At 43.6% G+C, this 19,649-nt stretch overlaps 1 gene segment (V, D, J or C); it reads left to right on the top strand.

Moving 5' to 3' along the window:
- The first annotated feature begins 308 nt into the window (after nucleotides 1-308).
- Nucleotides 309-19,649, top strand: part of LOC127047414 (immunoglobulin kappa variable 3-11-like) — a 36,180-nt gene continuing 16,839 nt past the window's right edge. The window contains 2 exon segments of the V gene segment in view: nucleotides 309-371; nucleotides 627-702. Coding sequence covers nucleotides 323-371; nucleotides 627-702 — 125 coding nt within the window.

The following is a 19,649-nucleotide window of genomic DNA, read 5'->3' as shown; positions in this document are numbered from 1 at the left end:
CAGAACATCACAAGATCCAGCCCACAATGATAAGCCACAGGTCACAGATTGGCAGAGGCAGACCCAGACCCCAGGTTTCCTGTCCCTGACCCACAAGAGCATCCTTCCTCCTAGAGGGCTAGTGATCTCACACACTGCGATGATGCACAAAAACCAGCTCTATGTCTAGTCAGAGCAGGGGGGGCCAGGATCCTGCACACATAACCTGCTTTGCATATGAACTCCCCAGTGACGCTTCCCTGCTGCTCGGAAGGGCTATAAAAGATTGTGTTCCACACTCCACAGCTTATTGAGCAGCACCTGCCAGATCAGACGCACCAAGATGTTCGTCCAGACTCAGCTCCTCTGTCTACTGGTGCTGTGGATTCCGGGTAAGAATCAGAACCGGACGACACTGGCTTAAAAGACAACGATCCACTGATATTTTAAAAATTCAAGACATTGCGGCTAGATTGGCTATTAAATATGTAATTCATCACAAATGTGGCTTGAACGCAATTGTGAACATCTTGTGTTATGTGATTCATTTCATACCATGGTTGAAAGTTGCAAATATCACTTATCTATTGCTGCTCAGTATCAATGACCTTTTCTCTGTGTTTATTTACATTTCATATTTAATGCAGACTCTTATGGGCAGGTCGCTATGACTCAGTCTCCAGAATCCCTCTCAGTGTCTCCAGGAGAAAAAGTCACCATCAGGTGTACAGCCAGTTCTAGCCTTAGCAGCTATGCTGTATCCTGGTACCAACAGAAACCTGGACAAGCTCCTAAACTTCTTATCTATTGGGGATCTACACTTGCCTCTGGTGTCCCAGCCCGGTTCAGTGGCAGTGGGTCTGGCACTGATTACACTCTCTCAATCAGCAGCGTTGAAGCCAATGATGTAGCAGATTACTATTGTCTGCAGTCTCAGAGCTCAGCTCTCACAGTGATACAGACCAATACAAAAACCTCCCTGGTCTTTGTGTCTGCGAATGAAGATTTCTGTGAAGACAATCACACTGTCAGTGTAACTGCTGCCCTTCCCCACCTGCAGTTCAGATTGTGTCACCAGCTCAGTAATAGTAATAGATACAAAACCTCAGCCATGAGGGTGATGTTTATTTATGCCCGTGACCAAGGACACCAGAGACAGGCTGCATTCCCAATATTCTCTGGTCAAGAAGGGGCATTCCTGCAAAGGGTGAGGGGCTCCTGTGAGGCACCAAGTGACATCAGTGCCCAATGGAATCAAAGAGAGCTGAGGGCTGGCTGCACCTCTCAGGAATGCCTGGGAGATTGGAGAGTGGGTGTGGGAGGGAAGAAGAGATTGAGAGAGAGAGACACACACACAAAAACTGAGGTCTGTATAGAAGGCTGTGTGGGTAGAAAGGGCAATGGATTGTGAGCAGTGTGCATGGGATGGATAAGAGGTGCTTGGGCTGGGCCTAGGGCTCTTCACACACACTCATATCCTCACTTGGCAACAAGGATAGAAGTTAAAGAAATCATAGTACTGAATATCCCCACTGTTGCCAGCAGATGGCATCACACAAACTTGTCACTCCTCCAGCAGAGACTGGACCATCTGAAATGCCCAACACAGAAAGCTGTGTAGCGTTACTGTTGGATGTGCTTGGCACTTCACTGAACAAACACAGACAGGAACCCTGCTCTGAAGAGCTGACAGTCCCCGATCCTGCTAACACTTTTATATGTCACTAATTTATTGGTATTGCCAACCACAAACATTCAGAAATGATGAGATTAAAAACATACCATTTCAGTGAGTTCATTTGTCTTCTGTTTTAGAGCATTCTGGGCACACTTGGAGTTTAGGAACCTAAATACCTATACAAATTCTGTCCCGTAACCCCAAAGTATTCTTACAGTGGGCTAATGTGGAGTAAGGTGCTACAGATCATGAGTAACAGTGACAGATTTCTGCCTTGCACAGATGGTTTCTTGTATTTCAGACATATTCTTAACTCACTTTAAATATGGGATTCTTCATATTTACTACACTATTATAACGAACCGATGAAACTAAATTATCTGCACAACCATCAGATGGTGTTACCAACATATAAAATACTACAGCTCTGTCTAAAGTACTCTCCACAAACAGAAACCTCTGCCATTCTCTCCATGAGAAGATGTTTATATTTAATCACCCCAAACATTCTGAGTTTATTTTTAATCACCTCAAACAGATCCCTTCTCACCTCTGAGGCTGTGACAAGGGCTGTGTCTAGGTATTTTGCATAGTTCTATTCAATTGATATTTCCCTGCGCTTCAGAGCAGCTCTACGTGTTTTGTTTTACTCTTTAGGTTTCATTTATCAGCATCAGTCAGTTCAGAATCCAGTGGGGAAATGGTGAGGACTCAGGCTGCAGAATCCTTGTTAGTGTCTCCTAGAGACAGAGTCACCAAAGCGAATTCCAGTGTTAGCAACTTCATAGCTGCTCGGCACCAACAGAAATCCAGAGAAGCTCCGAAGCTTCTTGTTTATGGTCCCTTCACCCATCGCTCTGGGATCCCAGACCCATTCAGTAGAACAGGGAATGAAAACCCGGACTACAGTTTCACAATCAGCAGGGTTCAACGTGAAGATGCTGGACTTTATTTCTGTCAAAACACCTATCTTTTGCTTCTCCCAGTGACACAGAGCCATGGAAAACCCTCTCTGCTCCCTGCTTGTGCTTATTTTCCCTCACTCTAGTGTAACAGATGCTTCCTGTAGACAGTATCACTGTAATGATGGTATTAAAATCAAGAGGCAGTGATAACCTTACAGGCACTGCAGTGGCCAATAGTGCCTTTTATTTATCTATTGGTTGGTGCATGGAGCTGTACTCCCACTGGGGGTAGAAATCCAAACCAGCCTGAGCTTTTCCACTCACTTTCCAGACCAATAAATCTCAGCTCAAACTCAAAGTGAATAAACAGAATCCTTGATTTTCCCTTCAAGCACTCCCTGTTCCCTCCTTTCTCCATCACTACGGACAACAACACCATCTTGCCTGACACTCAGGCCCATAATTTGGCTATCATTGTCAACCTGGCCATATCTCTAGTCCTCACAAATAGGCTATGTCTAAATCTTGTAGATTCTTTCTGCATTACATCTCTAAGATAAGGCCGTTCGTATACATCCACACAGCCGAAACTATCATTCAGGTTCTCATCATCAACCTGACCTATAACAAAGGTTTAAAAAACTGAGTATGTTGAATCTTGAGTTAAGAAGACTGATGGTGGAGGGAGCTGATCACAGGCTTAAAATATAGTAAGGGCTGTTACAGAAAGAACAGGCATCAGTTGTTCTCCAACTCCACTGGAGGTAGGATGAGAAGTAACTGACTTAACTGCAGCTGGGGAGATTTAGGTTAAGTATTAGGCACAACATTGAAGCTATGAAGATAGTTAAGTAGTGGTATACGTCGTCAAGGCAGGATGGAGAATCCCCGTCACTGGAGGTTTTAAAGAACAGGTTAGACAGACATCTGTCAGGGATGGTCTATGTACGCTTGGTCTGGCCTCAGCACATGGGGAATGTGTGGGAAGCTGGACTAGAATACCTATCACGGGCCCTTCCAGCCTTACATATTTGTGATTCTATCTCATGTCTCAATTACTGCAGCATCTTTTTCATTGGCTTGATAACTGCAATTAAGTCCCATTCATATCCCTTTGGAAAGCTGCTGCAAAGATCACTTTCCTAGCCTGTCCCTTTGACCACATCACCCCTCTTTTTGTGTCCCTCCCTTACCTCCCCCTTCTCTCTCTCATCAAACCAAGACAACTTGTCTTCACTTTCCAGACCCTTCATGGCCTGTCTCCACACTATCTATAGTCTCTCAGTCACTACTGGGACATCAGTTCCCATCTCCCATCAGCCCAGGCTGCCACCCTCCATCACCCACTTGTTTAATTTGCAAAAAAGCATCTTCAAGTTTTCTCCCACGCTGCCCCTCAGACTTGGGAGAAGCTCCCAGAAAACATCTGCAAAACTATTGCATTGTTCTCCTTCAAATCCCTCCTGAAATGTCTCCTTTGCCATGAAGCCTGCGGAGAATGCCACAACAGTCAGGCTGCTGATGTGCTGAGACCATTGCCTGTCATGCTGACCAGTATTGTGTCATCAAGTCCATGCAATCCCCTATCTGCCTGAAGCCACTTGTTCTCCTTTGTAATATACTGAAATTGTCAACTCCCTGGGGAAGTGATCTGTTCTATGTTTGTACAGCACCTAGCACAATGGGGTCCAAGGCCATGACTGGGGTCCTAGGTACGATGGTAACACAAATAAATAAGAAGAATATAATGAATAAGAATAACCGTGAGGTAGAGAAATGAACTTCGCCCCCGAGCTTGTCTAGATTCACTATTCACCAGGACTCAGGCACAGTCAGTGGAGTGGGATAATAGGCATCACCCCTGAATGCTGCATTGCCAGCCCCAGCCATTCACAAATCACAAGTCAAGGCCCAACATATCACAGGATTTTTATAAACAAAAAATCTTGGCTTCTTTTTACTTGCCTTCAGGATTTCCCCTTTTCAGACTTCGCTCCACAACCAAGTGGGCCAGAAACTCCCTTCTTTTTTAAAAAAGCAGAGATTGACACCTATTTATTTGACCCCAGGAGCTGGAACTTAGAGAAAAACACCAAGCATCATGACACTTACCCACTTTATGGTCCATTAGAAAAGGCCGATATCACCATTAACTTCCTCATGGTGAACGGTAGGACCAAGCACACCCTATGCACTAATGCAGCACCCTTAACTGAGGATCTCAGGGCATTTTACAAAACTTAATCAGTGATATCTCAGCACAGCCCAGGATTATGCTCTACCCATTTTACAGACAAGGAAGATGAGGCACAGAGAGATTTCGTGACCTTTTCCATACTGCAGCCCTTGTTCACATAGATCATCCCATTGGTTTCAATGGCAGCTGAGGGTGCTCAGGACTTCACAAGATCAACCCTGCAATGACAAGCCAAAAGTCACACATCAAGTACATAGCAAAGGCAGGAGCAGAGTCCAACACTATATCAGACCCATCATAGCATCCTTTCCCCTAGAAGGGTGAGTGACCATCACACACTGTGATGATGCACAGAAACCACCTCTATGTCTAGTCAGAGCAGGAGACCAGGATCCTGCACACATGGGCTGCTTTGCATACAAACTCCCTAGTGACGCTGCCCTGTTGCTCTGAGGGGCTATAAAAGATTTTGTTCCACTCTCCGCGGTTTATTGAGCAGCACCTGCGAGCTCAGATCAAGATGTTCTCCCAGGCTCAGCTTCTCTGGTTACTAGCACTGTGGATTCCGGGTAAGAATGAGAACCAGAGGGCACTGACTGAAAAGACAATGATCCACTGATATTTTAAAAATTCATAACATTGTAGCTAAATTGGCTATTAAATAAGTAATTCATCACACTTATGGCTTGAATATAATGATTGTGAACATTTTATATTATATGATCCATTTGATACCATTTTCTAAAGATGCAAATGTCTATCACTTATTATTGTTTATTGCTGTTCGCTATCAATGACCTTTTCTCTGTGTTTATTTATCTTTCATATTTAATGCAGGTGCCTATGGACAGGTCACTATGACTCAGTCTCCAGAATCCCTCTCAGTTTCTCCAGGAGAAAAAGTCACCATCAGATGTACAGCCAGTTCTAGCCTTCGCAGCTACTATGTATCCTGGTACCAACAGAAACCCGGACAAGCTCCTAAGCTTCTTATCTATGATGACACTGACCGTGAGTCTGGGGTCCCAGCCCGGTTCAGTGGCAGTCGGTCAGGCACTGTTTACACTCTCTCAATCAGCAGCGTTGAAGCCAATGATGCAGCAGATTACTATTGTCTGCAGACTGATAGCTCACCTCTCACAGTGATACAGACCAATACAAAAACCTCCCTGCTCTGCGGCAGTGTGAGTGCTCCTTCCTGTGAAGATCATCACGGTGTTAGTGCAGCTGCTACACCCCCAATTAGGGTGCAGTGTTATATGTTAGTGTCCGGAATCCTCACTGCCATGGCCTTCTCCTTGTCTCCCCTTTGCTCCCCACCACCAACACACAATTAACCAAACATTAACCCAGGTCCCTCCATTTTAATGGGGAAACAGAAAGAGCCCAATAGCCTGGAACAAAACCACCTCCGCACCTCCAGTTCAGACTGTGCCAGTGGAATCAGGGTGCTGTTTGGGTCGGCGGTATGAACTCACAGATAGTGACAGATGCAAAATCTCAGCAATTTGGGTCACATTGATTTATGGCCATGAGGTTCCCAGCATAACACAAGACATCAGAGACCAGTTACACTCCCAATGTTCTATGGCCAAGCAGGGCCACTCCTGCCAGGTACCAAGAGGATCCTGTGAGGCAGGGAGGGACTGCAGCTCCCTTTACAGACAAAGAGAGTTGAGAGCTCTCAGCACCTCTCAAGACCTGCCTGGCACCTTGTGGAAAGAGGTCCTAGGAGAGAAAGGGAAGGCCCTGTGGCGGGGAAGGGGAACTGGAATGTGAACTGTGCATGGAATGTACTATAGGGTGAATGGCTGGGTACAGGCTTCTATGATATGTGAAGGAAGTGGAAGACATGAGACATAAGAAGAAGGAGAGAGATGGATGGGGATGCATGAGAGAAAATAGGAAAGAAGGTGAATTGTGACAATAGAAAATAGTGAATGCATAAATACAGCGTTATCTCAATAACAGGGTCCACAAGGGTTCCACTTTAGTTTCTTTAGGGATTCTTGTATCCCCGTTTCCATATCCTCACACACACTCGCAGTGGGGGAATTCCTGGCCCTACTGAAGTCACAGTCAAAATTCAATTGACTTCAAGTGGGTCAGGACCCAACCTGTGTTCTCTTGTGTAGTCAGCTTCTATTTTTGTTTGCATATAAATTTGGCTTCCTTGCAACAGTGAGCACATGGAGGAAAGCTGGGTGGCAGATTGGAAAGTCAGAGCTAGGAGAAAGCTTCTGCAGGAAAAGAAAATAGCAAAACACCTGACAAGAGAAGTCACTGTATAACCTTCCTACTGGTATGTTGGGATTTATTTGTAATAAGTGTTCCCCAATACATTTAACACTAAGGAGCGTTCTCAACAGAGCAGCTATACAAGAAATCAATGTCAGATTCATTTTTGCTGCATCTAACGAAGAACATGGATGCAAAGGTTTGTAAAAATAACCATTCGTTATTATTTTATGTAGAGAAACAAAATGAAGTATTTAAATATATTGAATATTGTTCCAGTACTCAAATAAGTGAAAGTATAAACCTCCAGTGCCACAAAAGAGGGAAATGCAACTCCGAAAAACCTTTCAATCAGCATATTTTCTGTTTTCTAAAAAAAAAAGCTATTTCACTAACCATAAACTCAGTGAATCTTTACAGAAGAGATTATGAGGTGGATCTGTTTGCTCCACTAACAATCTGTGCTTAGTCATTTCCTTTTGTGACAATAAAACGTTCTTGCATGTCATTAGATGTGTGTATCCTCACATCAAAAGAGGGATACTAGGAAACTAATTAATTGAACTGAATATCCCCCTATGTTCAGCAGGTGGCATCACACAAATGTGTCATATCTGCAACAGTGACTGGAACATGTGAAATACGAAACACAGAAAACCGTTTAGCGTTACTGTTAGATGTGCTTGGCACTTCACTGAACAAATGCAGACAGGAGCTCTGCTCTGAAGAGCTGACACTCCCTGTCCCTGATCCTGTTAACACTTCTGTTCAACACTGATTTACCAGTAGTGCCCACCACAAACATTCAGAAGTCATGAAGTGAGCTTAAAAATCACAAGATTAAAAAAATACCATTTGATTTCTTTCATTTCTCTTCTGACCCAGGGCATTCTGCTGGTGCTCAAGTCAAGCTTTGCTCTGCATCCAGTAGGGCTAGAAATTGAACTCTTATTTTTCTTTTGTTTTGTTTTTTTAAGCTGGGCCTCTCACAAGGAGTAACTAGATTTAAGGTTAGATGTTAGGGAAAAGCTTTTTAACTATAAGGGTAGTTAAGTACTGGAATATGTTTCCAAGGGAAGCTGTGGAATTCACATCACTGGAGGTTTGTAAAAACAGGTTAGACAAACATCTGTCAGGATGGTCTAGGTATGCTTGGTCCTGCCTCAGCCCTGGCTGGGAGCGGGGCGGGGAGGAAGGGCTTGCCTAGATAACCTATCAACGTCCTTTCCAGCCCTACATTTCTATGATTTTATCCCATGTCTCGATTATAGGAACATCTTTTTCATTGGCCTTGACAAATGCTAATCTTTCCAGCTCATATCCATTCAGAATGCTGCTGCAAAGACTGCTTTCCTAGCCCATCACTTGGCCCATATAACCCTCTCTTTGCGTCCCTCCACTAACTCCCTGTTCTCTCTCTCATCAAATTTAAGCTACTTGTTTTCACTTTGAAGGCCCTTCTTTGCTTGTCTCCAGGCTACCTAACATCTCTCACTCACTACTGGGACGTCAGTTCCCATTTCCCATCAGCCCATGCTGCCACCCTCCATCACCCACTTGTTTAATTTGCAAACACGTATATTCATGTTTTCTCCCATGCTGTCCCTCACACTTGGGAGGAGCTTCCCGTAAACATCTGCAAAACTATTGCATTGTTCTCTTTCAGTTCCCTCCTGATATGTCTTTTTTGTCATGAGACCTAAAGACAACTTGAGAAGAGTCAGGCCACTGTTGTGCTTAGACCACTGCCTGTCATGCTGACCAGTATTGACTCATCATTTCTGTGTAGTGCCCCATCTGCCTAGAGCCATTTGTTGTCTTTTGTCTTATTCTTAGATTGTCAACTCCTCAGGGAGAGGCCATGTATTTTGTACTGGGTTTGTACAGCACCTAGCACAATGGAGTCCCAGGGCATGACAAGGACTCCTAGATGTGATGGCAGCATAAATAAAGAAGGACAATATAATGAATAACTCCGAGCTAAAGAATTGAGCTTGAGTTACTGCCCTGACTGTCTGAATTCACTGTCGGCCAGGACTTAGGCATAGTCAATGGAGTGGGATAACAGGACACATCCCTGAATGCTGCATTGCCAGCCTAGCCATTCATAAATCACAAGTCAGGGCCCAACACATCCACAAGATTTTTATAAATACTAAATTCTGGCTTTTTTTTTACTTGTCTTTGGGATTTCCCCGTTTCAGACTCAGATTCCTAAACAAGTGGGCTGGAAATTATCTTTAAAAAAACAAAACAAAACAAAACAAAACAAAACACAAGATTTTCACCTAATTTCTTGATCCCAGGAGTTAGGACTTAAAAAAAATCACCCTAAAACCTAATTATCATGAGACTTGCCCACCTTACTGTCTTGTATAAAAAGCTGATTACACTTATGGATGGGGAGGAATTAGGCCCATGAACACTCTCTGCACTAATTCAGCACCATTTACCTTGCGATCTCCAAGGACTTTACAAACACTAATCAGTGATGTCCCAGCACTCATCAGCGGCATGACCTGTAGGCATCACCTTCCCCATATTCCAGACAGGGAAGATGAGGTGCAGAGAGATGGAAGGATATAGACGTAAGGACCTATTCTGCGGAAATTAATGGGAGTTTTGCCTTTGACATCAGTGGGGGCAGGACTGGGTGTATAGAGTCAGATTCTGCTGTCCTTGTTCATTTAGTTCATCCCATGGATTTCAGTGGGAGTTGAGAGCACCCAGAACTTCACAAGATCCTGCCCACAATGACAAGTCAGGCCTAACCCACAAAAGCATCCTTCCCTCCTGGAGGGCTAGTGACCATCACACACTGCAATAATGCACAGAAACCAGCTCTATATCTAGTCAGAGCAGGGAGACCAGGATCCTGCATACAGGGGCTGCTTTGCATGTGAACTCCCCAGTGACGCTGCCCTGTTGCTCTGGGGGCTATAAAAGATTTTGTTTCACCCACCGCGGTTCATTGAACAGCACCTGCCAGATCAGACATATCAAGATGTTCTCCCAGGCTCAGCTTCTCTGGTTACTGGCGCTGTGGATTCCAGGTAAGAACCAGAACCGGATGGCACTGGCTTAACAGTACAAAGATCCATTTAAATTTTAAAAATTCAAAAGATTGTAGCTAGATTGGCTATTAAATAAGTAATTCATCACAAATATGGCTTGAATATGATTGTGAACATCTTGTGTTATGTGATGTATTTCATACTATTGTTGAGAGTTGCAAATATCACTTATTTATTGTTGCTCACTGTCAATGCCTTTTCTCTATATTTATTTACTTTCATATTTAATCCAGGCTCCTATGGGCAGGTCACAATGACTCAGTCTCCAGAATCCCTCTCAGTGTCTCCGGGAGAAAAAGTCACCATCAGATGTACAGCCAGTTCTAGCATCAGTAGCAGCTATGTATCCTGGTACCAACAGAAACCCGGACAAGCTCCTAAACTTCTTATCTATCAAGCCTCCTCCCTTGCCTCTGGGGTCCCAGCCCGGTTCAGTGGCAGTGGGTCTGGCACCGATTACACTCTCTCAATCAGCAGCATTGAAGCCAATGATGCAGCAGATTACTATTGTTTTCAGCGGAGTAGCTCACCTCCCACAGTGATACAGACCAATACAAAAACCTCCCTGGTCTGGGTGTTTGCAAATGCAGATTTCTGTGAAGACAATCACACTGTCAGTGTAACTGATGCCCCTCTCCACCTGCAGTTCAGACTGTGCCAACAGGATCAGGGTGCTGTTTGTCTGGGTGTGACCAGCTCAGCGATAATAATAGATATAAAATCTCAGCCATGCAAATGATATTTATTTATGCCCATGCGGTTTCCACTGTGACAAATGACACCAGAGACAGGTTGCGTTCCCAATATTCTCTGCTCAAGAAGGGACATTCCTGCAAAGGGCTGGGGGACTCCTGTGAGGCACCGAGTAACTTCAGTGCCCAATGAAATCCAAGAGAGCTGAGGGCTGGCTGCACCTCTCAGGAACTGCCTGGGAGCTTGGGGAGTAGTGGGTGGATGAGAGAGAGAGGTGGTTCTGTATGGAAGGCTGTGTGGATAGAAAGGGGGCTGGAATGTGAGCAGTGTGCACGGGATGGATAATAGGTTACTTGGGCATAGGGCTCTGTGACAGTGGAACAGAGAAGACAGAAGAAGTGACAGAAGGAAAAGGGAAGGACGAGCGAACCGAGAGGAATGAGATTTCTGAGTATAAAAATGTTGCATTATGAAAAGTGACAGGATCAACAGGGTGTAATTCTAGTTTAGTTTCACTGGTGACTGGTGTATCCCCATTTCCATCTCTTCACACGCACATAACCTCACTTGACAACAGGGATAGAAGTGAAAGAAATCATAGTACTGAATATCCCCCCTATTGCCAGCAGATGGCATCACACAAACTTGTCACTCCTCCAGCAGAGACTGGACCATCTGAAATGCCCAACACAGAAAGCCGTGTAGCGTTACTGCTGGATGTGCTTGGCACTTCACTGAACAAATACAGACAGGAACCTGTTCTGAAGAGCTGACAGTCCCCGATCCTGCTAACACTTTTAATGTCACTAATTTATGAGTATTGCCAACCACAAACATTCAGAAATGATGAGATTAAAAAAATATCATTTTAGTGATTTCATTTGTCTTCTGTTTTGGAGCATTCTGGGTGCACTTGGAGTTTAGGAACCTAAATACCTATAAAAGTCTGTCCCGTAATCCCAAAGTATTCTTACAGTGGGCTAAAGTGGAATAAAGTGCTACAGATCATGAGTAACAGTGACAGATTTCTGCCTTTCACAGATGGTCTCTTGTATTTCAGACAAATTCAGACAAATTCTTAACTCACTTCAAATATGGGATTCTTCATATTTAGTACCATATTATAACAAACAGATGAAGCTGAATTCTCTGCACAGCCACCAGATGGTGTTACCAACATATAAAATACTACAGCTCTGTCTAAAGTACTCTCCACAAAAGGAAAATTTTGCCATTCTCTCCATGAGAAGATGTTTCTATTTAATCACCCCAAACATTCTGAGTCAGACAAATCCCTTCTCACCTCTGAGCCTGTGACAAGGGCTGTGTCTAGGTATTTTGCATAGTTCTAGTCAACTGATATTTCCCGGCTCTTCAAGCAGCTGTACATGTTTTGTTTTACTCTTTAGGTTTCATTTATCAGCATCAGTCAGTTCAAAATCCAGTGGGCAAATTGTGAGGATTCAGGCTCCAGAATCCTTGTTAGTGTCTCCTGGAGATAGAGTCACCAAAGCCAGTTCCAGTGTTAGCAACTTCATAGCCACTGGGCACCAGCAGAAATCCAGAGAAGCGCCTAAGCTTCTTGTTTATGGTCCCTTCACTCGACCCTCTGGGATCCCAGCCCCGTTCAGCAGAACAGGGAATGAAAACCCGGACTACAGTTTCACAATCAGCAGGGTTCAAGGTGAAGATGATGGAGTTTATTTCTGTCAAAACACCTATCGCTTGCTTCTCCCAGTGACACAGACCCATGGAAAAACATCGCTGCTCCCTGCTTGTGTTTATTTTTTCTCCACTCTAGTGTAACAGATGCTTCCTGTAGATGGTATAACAGTAATGATGGTACTCAAAACAAGAGGCAGTGATAACCTTACAGTCACTGCAGCTGCCTAAAATGCCTTTTATTTATCTATTAGATGGTGCGTGGAGCTGTGCATCCACTCAGGGCAGAAATCTGTGAGATTTACACTCAGATTCCAGGCCAATAAATCTCAGCTCAAACTCATCGTAGCTAAACAGAATCCTTGATTTTCCCTTCAAGCACTCCCTGTTCCCTCCTTTCTCCAGCACTATGGACAACACCACCATATTGCCTGTCACTCAGACCCATAACTTGGACATCATTGTCAACCTGGCCATCTCTATAGTCCTCACAAGCAGGCTATGTCTAAATCTTGCCAATTCTTTCTGCTTAACATCTCTAAGAGCGGGTTTTACGTATCCACACAACTGAAACTCTCCTACAGGTTCTCATCATCTAAAAGGTTTAGAAAACTTGATGTATAACAAAGATTAAAAAAACTGGGTATGTTAAATCTTGAGTTAAGAAGATGGATGTTGGAGGGACCTGATCACAGGCTTCAAATATATTAAGGCCTGTTATAAAGAGAACAGGGAACAATTGTTCTCCAACTCCACTGCAGGTAGGATGAGAAGTAACTGACTTAATCTGGAGCAGGGGAGATTTAGGTTAGGTATTAGGCAGAACATTGAAACTATGAAGATAGTTAAGTAGTGGTATACTTCACCAAGGGAGGTTGGAGAATCCCCATCAACGGAGGTTTTTAAGCACAGGTTAAAAAAACATATGTCAGGGATGGTCTAGTTACGCTTGGTCTCACCTCAGCACAGGGGAAATGTGTGGGAGGCTGGACTAGATGACCTATCACTGGCCCCTCCAGCCCAACATTTCTGTGATTCTATCTCATGTCTCAATTACTGCACCATATTTTTCACTTGCTTGATAACTGCAATTTTGTCCCATTCATATTCCTTTGGAATGCTGCTGCAAAGATCACTTCCCTAGCCTGTCCCTTTGACCACATCACCCCTCTTTTTGTGTCCCTCCCTTACCTCCCCTTTTTCTCTCTGATCAAACTAAGCCTACTTGTCTTCATTCTCCAGGTCCTTCATGGCCTGTCTCCACACTATCTATGATCTCTCAGTCACTACTGGGACATCAGTTCCCATCTCCCATCAGCCCAGGCTGCCACCCTCCATCACCCACTGGTTTAATTTGCATACAAGAGTCTTCATGTTTTCTCTCATGCTGCCCCTCACACTTGCATTGTTCTTCAAATCCCTCCTGAAATGTCTCCTTTGTCATGAGTCCTGCAGAGAATGCAACAAGAGTCAGGCTCTCATGCTGACCAATATTGTCTCATCAATTCCGTGCAATCCCTCACCTCCCTGAAGTCGCCTGATGTCCCTTGTTTTATGCTGCAATTGTCAACTCCTTGTGGCAGTGATCCTCTGTCTGTTCTATGTTTCTACAGCACCTAGCACAATGGGGTCTTAAAAAGAAAGCTTTATATAAAAAGAAAGAAAAAGACATTAAAAACAGTCTCTGTAATAAGGTGATAATATACAGGGTCAATTGCTTAAAGGAAAAAAATGAATAAATAGCCTTATTCAATAAGAATACAGTTTAAAACATTCCAGCAACTACACACATGTTAATACAAAAGAAGACAATATAAACCTATTGTCTTACTATTCTTGTACTTATAACTTGGAAACAGAAGATTAGAAAGCCAGGAGATAGAAAGATCACTCTCAGAGCCAAGAAAGAGAGCAGACTAAGAACAAAAGACTCACACCCAAAACTTCCCTCCACCCAGGTTTGAAAAAGTCTTGTTTCCTGATTGGTCCTCTGGTCAGGTGTTTGGTTCCCTGTGTTAACCCTTTACAGGTAAAAGAATATTAACCCTTAGCTATCTGTTTATGACATTTTCCCTGGAGGATGAGTGACCATCACACATTGTGATGATGCACAGAAACCGGCTCTATGTCTAGTCAGAGCAGAGAGGCCGAGACTCCGCACACATGGGCTGCTTTGCATGTGAACTCCTCAGTGACACTGTTCTGTTGCTCTGGCGGCTATAAAAGATTTTGTTCCACTCTCCACAGCTTATTGAGCAGCACCTTGTCATAAACAGAAAGCTAAGAGTTAATGTTCTTTTCCTGTAAAGGGGTAACAACAGTAACCTGAAACACCTGACCAGCGGACCAATCAGGAAACAAGATTTTTTCAAATCTGGGTGGAGGGAAGTTTTGGGTGTGAGTTCTTTGTCTTGGGTCTGTTCCTTCTCTCGGCTCTGAGAGTGATTTTTCTATCTCCTGGCTTTCTAATCTTCTGTTTCCAAGTTGTAAGTACAAGGATAGTAAGACAATAGGTTTATATTGTTTTTTTTGTATTTACATGTGTGTAGTTGCTGGAATGTGTTAAATTGTATTCTTTTGGAATAAGGCTGTTTATTCACTTTTTTTCTTAAGCAATTGACCCTGTATGTTGTCACCTTGATACAGAGATCCTTTTATGTCCTTTTTCATTCTTTTTATATAAAGCTTTATTTTTAAGACCTGTTGGAGTTTTTCTTTAGTGGGGACTCCAGGGAAGTGAGTCTGCAGCTCACCAGGGAATTGGTGGGAGGAAGAAGTCAGGGGGGAAAATCTCTTTGTGTTAGATTTACTAAGCCTAACTTTGCATACCCTCTGGGTGAGGGGGAAGAGAGATTAGATCTCTTGGTACTTGCGTTTCCAGGACTGGAAGCAGGGAATCTCCTAGGGTCGTCCCCGAGCCTGGGAGGAAGTAACAAGGAAACAAAGGGAGGGGGTTATTTCCCTTTGTTGTAAGACTCAAGGCATCTGAGCCTAGGGGTCCCCTAGGGAAGGTTTTGGGGAGACCACAGTGAGCTAGGCACTGTATAATCCCTAGCTGGTGGCAGCGATACCAGGTCCAAGCTGGTAACTAAGCTTGGAGGTTTTCATGCTAACACCCATATTTTGGACGCTAAGGTTGAGATCTGGGAAGAAATGTTATGACACACCTGCCAACTCAGACGAACCAAGATGTTCTCCCAAAATCAGCTGCTCTGGCTATTGGTGCTGTGGATTCCGGGTAAGAATCAGAACCGCAGGGCACTGGCTTAAAAGACAACGATCCACTGATATTTTAAAAATTGAAAACACTGCAGCTGGATTGGCAACCAGATAAGTAATTCATCACAGTTATGGCTTGAATATAATGATTGTGAAAATCTTGTATTATATGATGAATTTCATTCCATTTTCTAATGATACAAGTGGCAGTCACTTACAATTAGTTCTTGTTGCTCACTATCAATGACCTTTTCTTTATATTTATTTATATTTCATATTTAATACAGGCTCCTATGGGCAGGTCACTATGACTCAGTCTCCAGAATCCCTCTCAGCAACTCCTGGAGAAAAAGTCACCATCAGATGTACAGCCAGTTCTAGCCTTAGCAGCTACGCTGTACCCTGGTACCAACAGAAACCCAGACAAGCTCCTAAGCTGATTATCTATGATGACACTGATCATGCCTCTGGGGTCCCAGCCCTGTTCAGTGGCAGTGGATCTGGCACCGTTTACACTCTCTCAATAAGCAGCGTTGAAACCGATGATGCAGTGGATTACTATTGTCTGCAGGCTGATAGCTCGCATCTCACAGTGATACAGACCAATACAAAAACCTCCCTGCTCTGCAGCATTTTGAGTGTTGCTTCCTGTGAAGATCATTACAGTGTTACTGCAGCTGCTACACCCCGAATTAGGGTGCAGTGTTATATGTTAGTGTCCGGAATCTTCACTGCAATGGCCTTCTCCTTGCCTCCCCTTTGCTCCCTACCACCACCTGTCATAAACAGATAGTTAAGGGTTAATGTCTCTTCTACCTGTAAAGGGTTAACAAACAGGGAACCAAACACCTGACCAAGGGACCAATCAGGAGACAAGATACTTTCAAATCTCGGTGGAGGGAAAACTTTGTTTGTGTTTTTTGGGTTTTGCTATGTTCTCTCTGGGCTCTGAGAGTGACCACACGTACCTACAGGCTCTCTAATCTTCTCTTTCAATTTTGTAAGTACAAAGGTAGAAAGGCGGTATAGTCTTTTTATTTGTTTTTCTTTATTTGCAAATGTGTATTTGGCTGGAAGTATTTTAAATTGTATTTCTGCTGGAGGATGCTTTTTCTCCAGTTTCTATAAGCTGACAGACCCTGTAATATTCCATCTTGAATTTACAATGATTTTCTTTATTCTTTTCTTCTTTTATTAAAAGTTTTGCTTTTAAGACCTGTCTGATTTTTCCCCTTGTTGAGGCTCAAGGGAATTGAGTCTGTACTTAACAGGGAAGGAGAATGGAGGGGGAGAGAAAGTGGGGGAACCCATCTGATTTCTCTGTGTTGTGATTCAAGGAGTTTGAATCACGGTGATCTCCTAGTGTACCCAGGACGGGAAAGATCTGGGAGGAAGAAAGGAGAAGGGGGCATCCCTTTGTTTAGATTCACAGAGCTTGAATCTGTATATCTCTCCAGGAGCACAGGGAGGGAACACCTGGAGGGGAGGAGGGGGAAGGGAAATGGTTTATAACCCCTTTGTTGTGAGACTCAAGGAATTTGGGTCTTGGGGGTCCCCAGGGAAGGTTTTGGGGGAGACCAGAGTTTATCAGGCACTCTACTCTAAGTCCTGATTGGTGGCAGTACTACAGGATCTAAGCTGGTAATTAAGCTTAGGGGAATTCATGCTAGTACCCATATTTTGGATGCTAAGGTTCAGAATTGGGAATTATACTATGACATGGTGGCAGTGTGTGGGAAAGATGGAAAGCAAAAGCCAGTAGGAATATTATTTTTCTTTTTCTCTACTAGCTGCTTGTAAGCAGAGAGAAGGGGGTTTTAAAACTACAGCCAGAGAATTTTTTTTTCCTCGCTCTCTTCTGGTTGTGCAGAGATTGCCTCAGGGCACACACATTAAAGTTTAACAAGGGTCTTTTGTTAAACAAAGCAGGCTTAAGTGGTCAGCAACAGACACCAGCAGAACATATTTGCATATCAAAGGGTTTTCTTTTGTTTTAATTTAAACGCGAAATATTAGGTAGAAGAAGTTTAAAAAGGCACTGTTGCTAGGCAACCCCAAGCAGGCAGCAGAGGAGCAGCAGTTCAGACAGTAGACCAGCAGAGGGCGCCCCAACACAAGACATCAGAAACCATGAGTACCAAGGACATCCTGAAACAGGAACGGGCAAGGCAACAAGCCATAGAAAAAGAAAACGAACATAGGAGACGGATAGAACTAATTAATGCAGAAATAGCCCAGAGAGAACAAAGCAAAACCCAAAAAACACAAAGGCTTCCCTCCACAGAGATTTGAAAGTATCTTGTCTCCTGATTGGTCCCCTGGTCAGGTGTTTGGTTCCCTGTTTGTTAACCCTTTACAGGTAGAAGAGACATTAACCCTTAATTATCTGTTTATGACACCACCAAACAATTAATCAAACATTTTCCTAGGGAAACCCAAGTCCCTCCATTCTAATGGGGACACAGAAAGCTCCCAGTGGCCTGGAACAAAACCACCTCCGCACCTCCAGTTCAGACGGGGCCCAAGGTGTCAGGGTGCTATTTGGGTCGGCGTTATAAACTCACAGATGCAAAATCTCAGCCACTTGGGTCACACTGATTTATGGCCATGAGGTTCCCAGCATAACACAGAACATCAGAGATCAGTTAAACTCCCAACCTTCTATGGCCAAGCAGGGCCACTCCTGCCAGGTACTGAGAGGATCCTGTGAGGCAGGGAGTGACCACAGCTTCCTTTGGAGACAAAGAGAGTTGAGAGCTCTCAGCACCTCTCAAGACCTGCCTGGCACCTTGTGGGAAGGGGTCCTAAGAGAGAAAGGGAAGGCCTTGTGTGGGGGAAGGGGAACTGGAATGTGAACAATGCATGGAATGTACTACAGGGTGAATGGCTGCGTACAGGAGTGTGTGATATGTGGGGGAAGTGGAAGACATAAGCAGAAGGAGAGAGATGGAAGGGGATGCATGAGAGAAAACAGGAAAGAAGGTGAATTGTGACTATAGAAAATAGAGAATGAATAAATACAGCGTTATCTCAATGACAGGGTCTACAAGGGCTCCACTTTAGTTTCTTTAGTGATTCTTGTATCCCTGTTTCCATTTTCTCACACAACTCACTGTGAGGGAAATTCTGGCCCTACTGAAGTCAGAGTCAAAATCCAATTGACGTCAAGGGGGCCAGGACCCAACCTCTGTTCTCTTCTGTAGTCAGCTTCTATTTTTGTGCATATAGATTTGGTTTCTTTGCAACAGTGAGCACATGGAGGAAAGCTGGGTGGCAGATTGGAAAGTTAGAGCTAGGAGAAAACTTCTGCAGTAAAAGAAAAGAAAATAGCAAAACACCTGACAAGAGAAGTCACTCTACATCCTTCCCACTATCATTTTGGCATTTATTTGTAATGAGTGTTCCCCAATACATTTAAAGCTAGAGGAGCATTCTTAACAGAACAGCTATAGAAAAATTCAATGTCAGATTCATTTTTGCTGCATCTAATGAAGAACATAGATGAAAAGGGTTGTAAAAATAACCATTAATTATTATTTTATGTAGAGAAATAAAATGAAGCATTTAAATATATTGAACATTTTTCAAAAGATCAAATGAAAGTGTAAACCTCCAGCAACACAAAAAGGGAAATGCAACTCACAAAAATCTTTCAGTCAGCATATTTTCTGTTTACTAAATAAAAGCTATTTCACTAACCGTGAACTCAGTGAATCTTTACGGAAGAGACTATGAGGTGGATCTGTTTGCTCTACTAACAATCTGTGCTTATTCATTTTCTTTTGTGACAATATAATGTTCTTGCATGTCGTTAGATGTGCGTATCCTCACATCAAAAGAGGGATATAAGGAAAATAATTACTTGAACTGAATATCCTCCTATGGCCAGCAGGTGGCATCACACAAAAGTGTCCAAACACAGAAAGCCGTGTAGCGTTACCGTTGGATGTGCTTGGCACTTCGCTGAACAAATGCAGACAGGAGCTCTGCTCTGAAGAGCTGAC

The sequence above is a fragment of the Gopherus flavomarginatus genome, chromosome 3 (assembly GCF_025201925.1).
Source record: "Gopherus flavomarginatus isolate rGopFla2 chromosome 3, rGopFla2.mat.asm, whole genome shotgun sequence".
Taxonomy (NCBI): Eukaryota; Metazoa; Chordata; order Testudines; family Testudinidae; genus Gopherus; species Gopherus flavomarginatus.
This window is presented reverse-complemented; position numbering and strand designations above follow the sequence as displayed.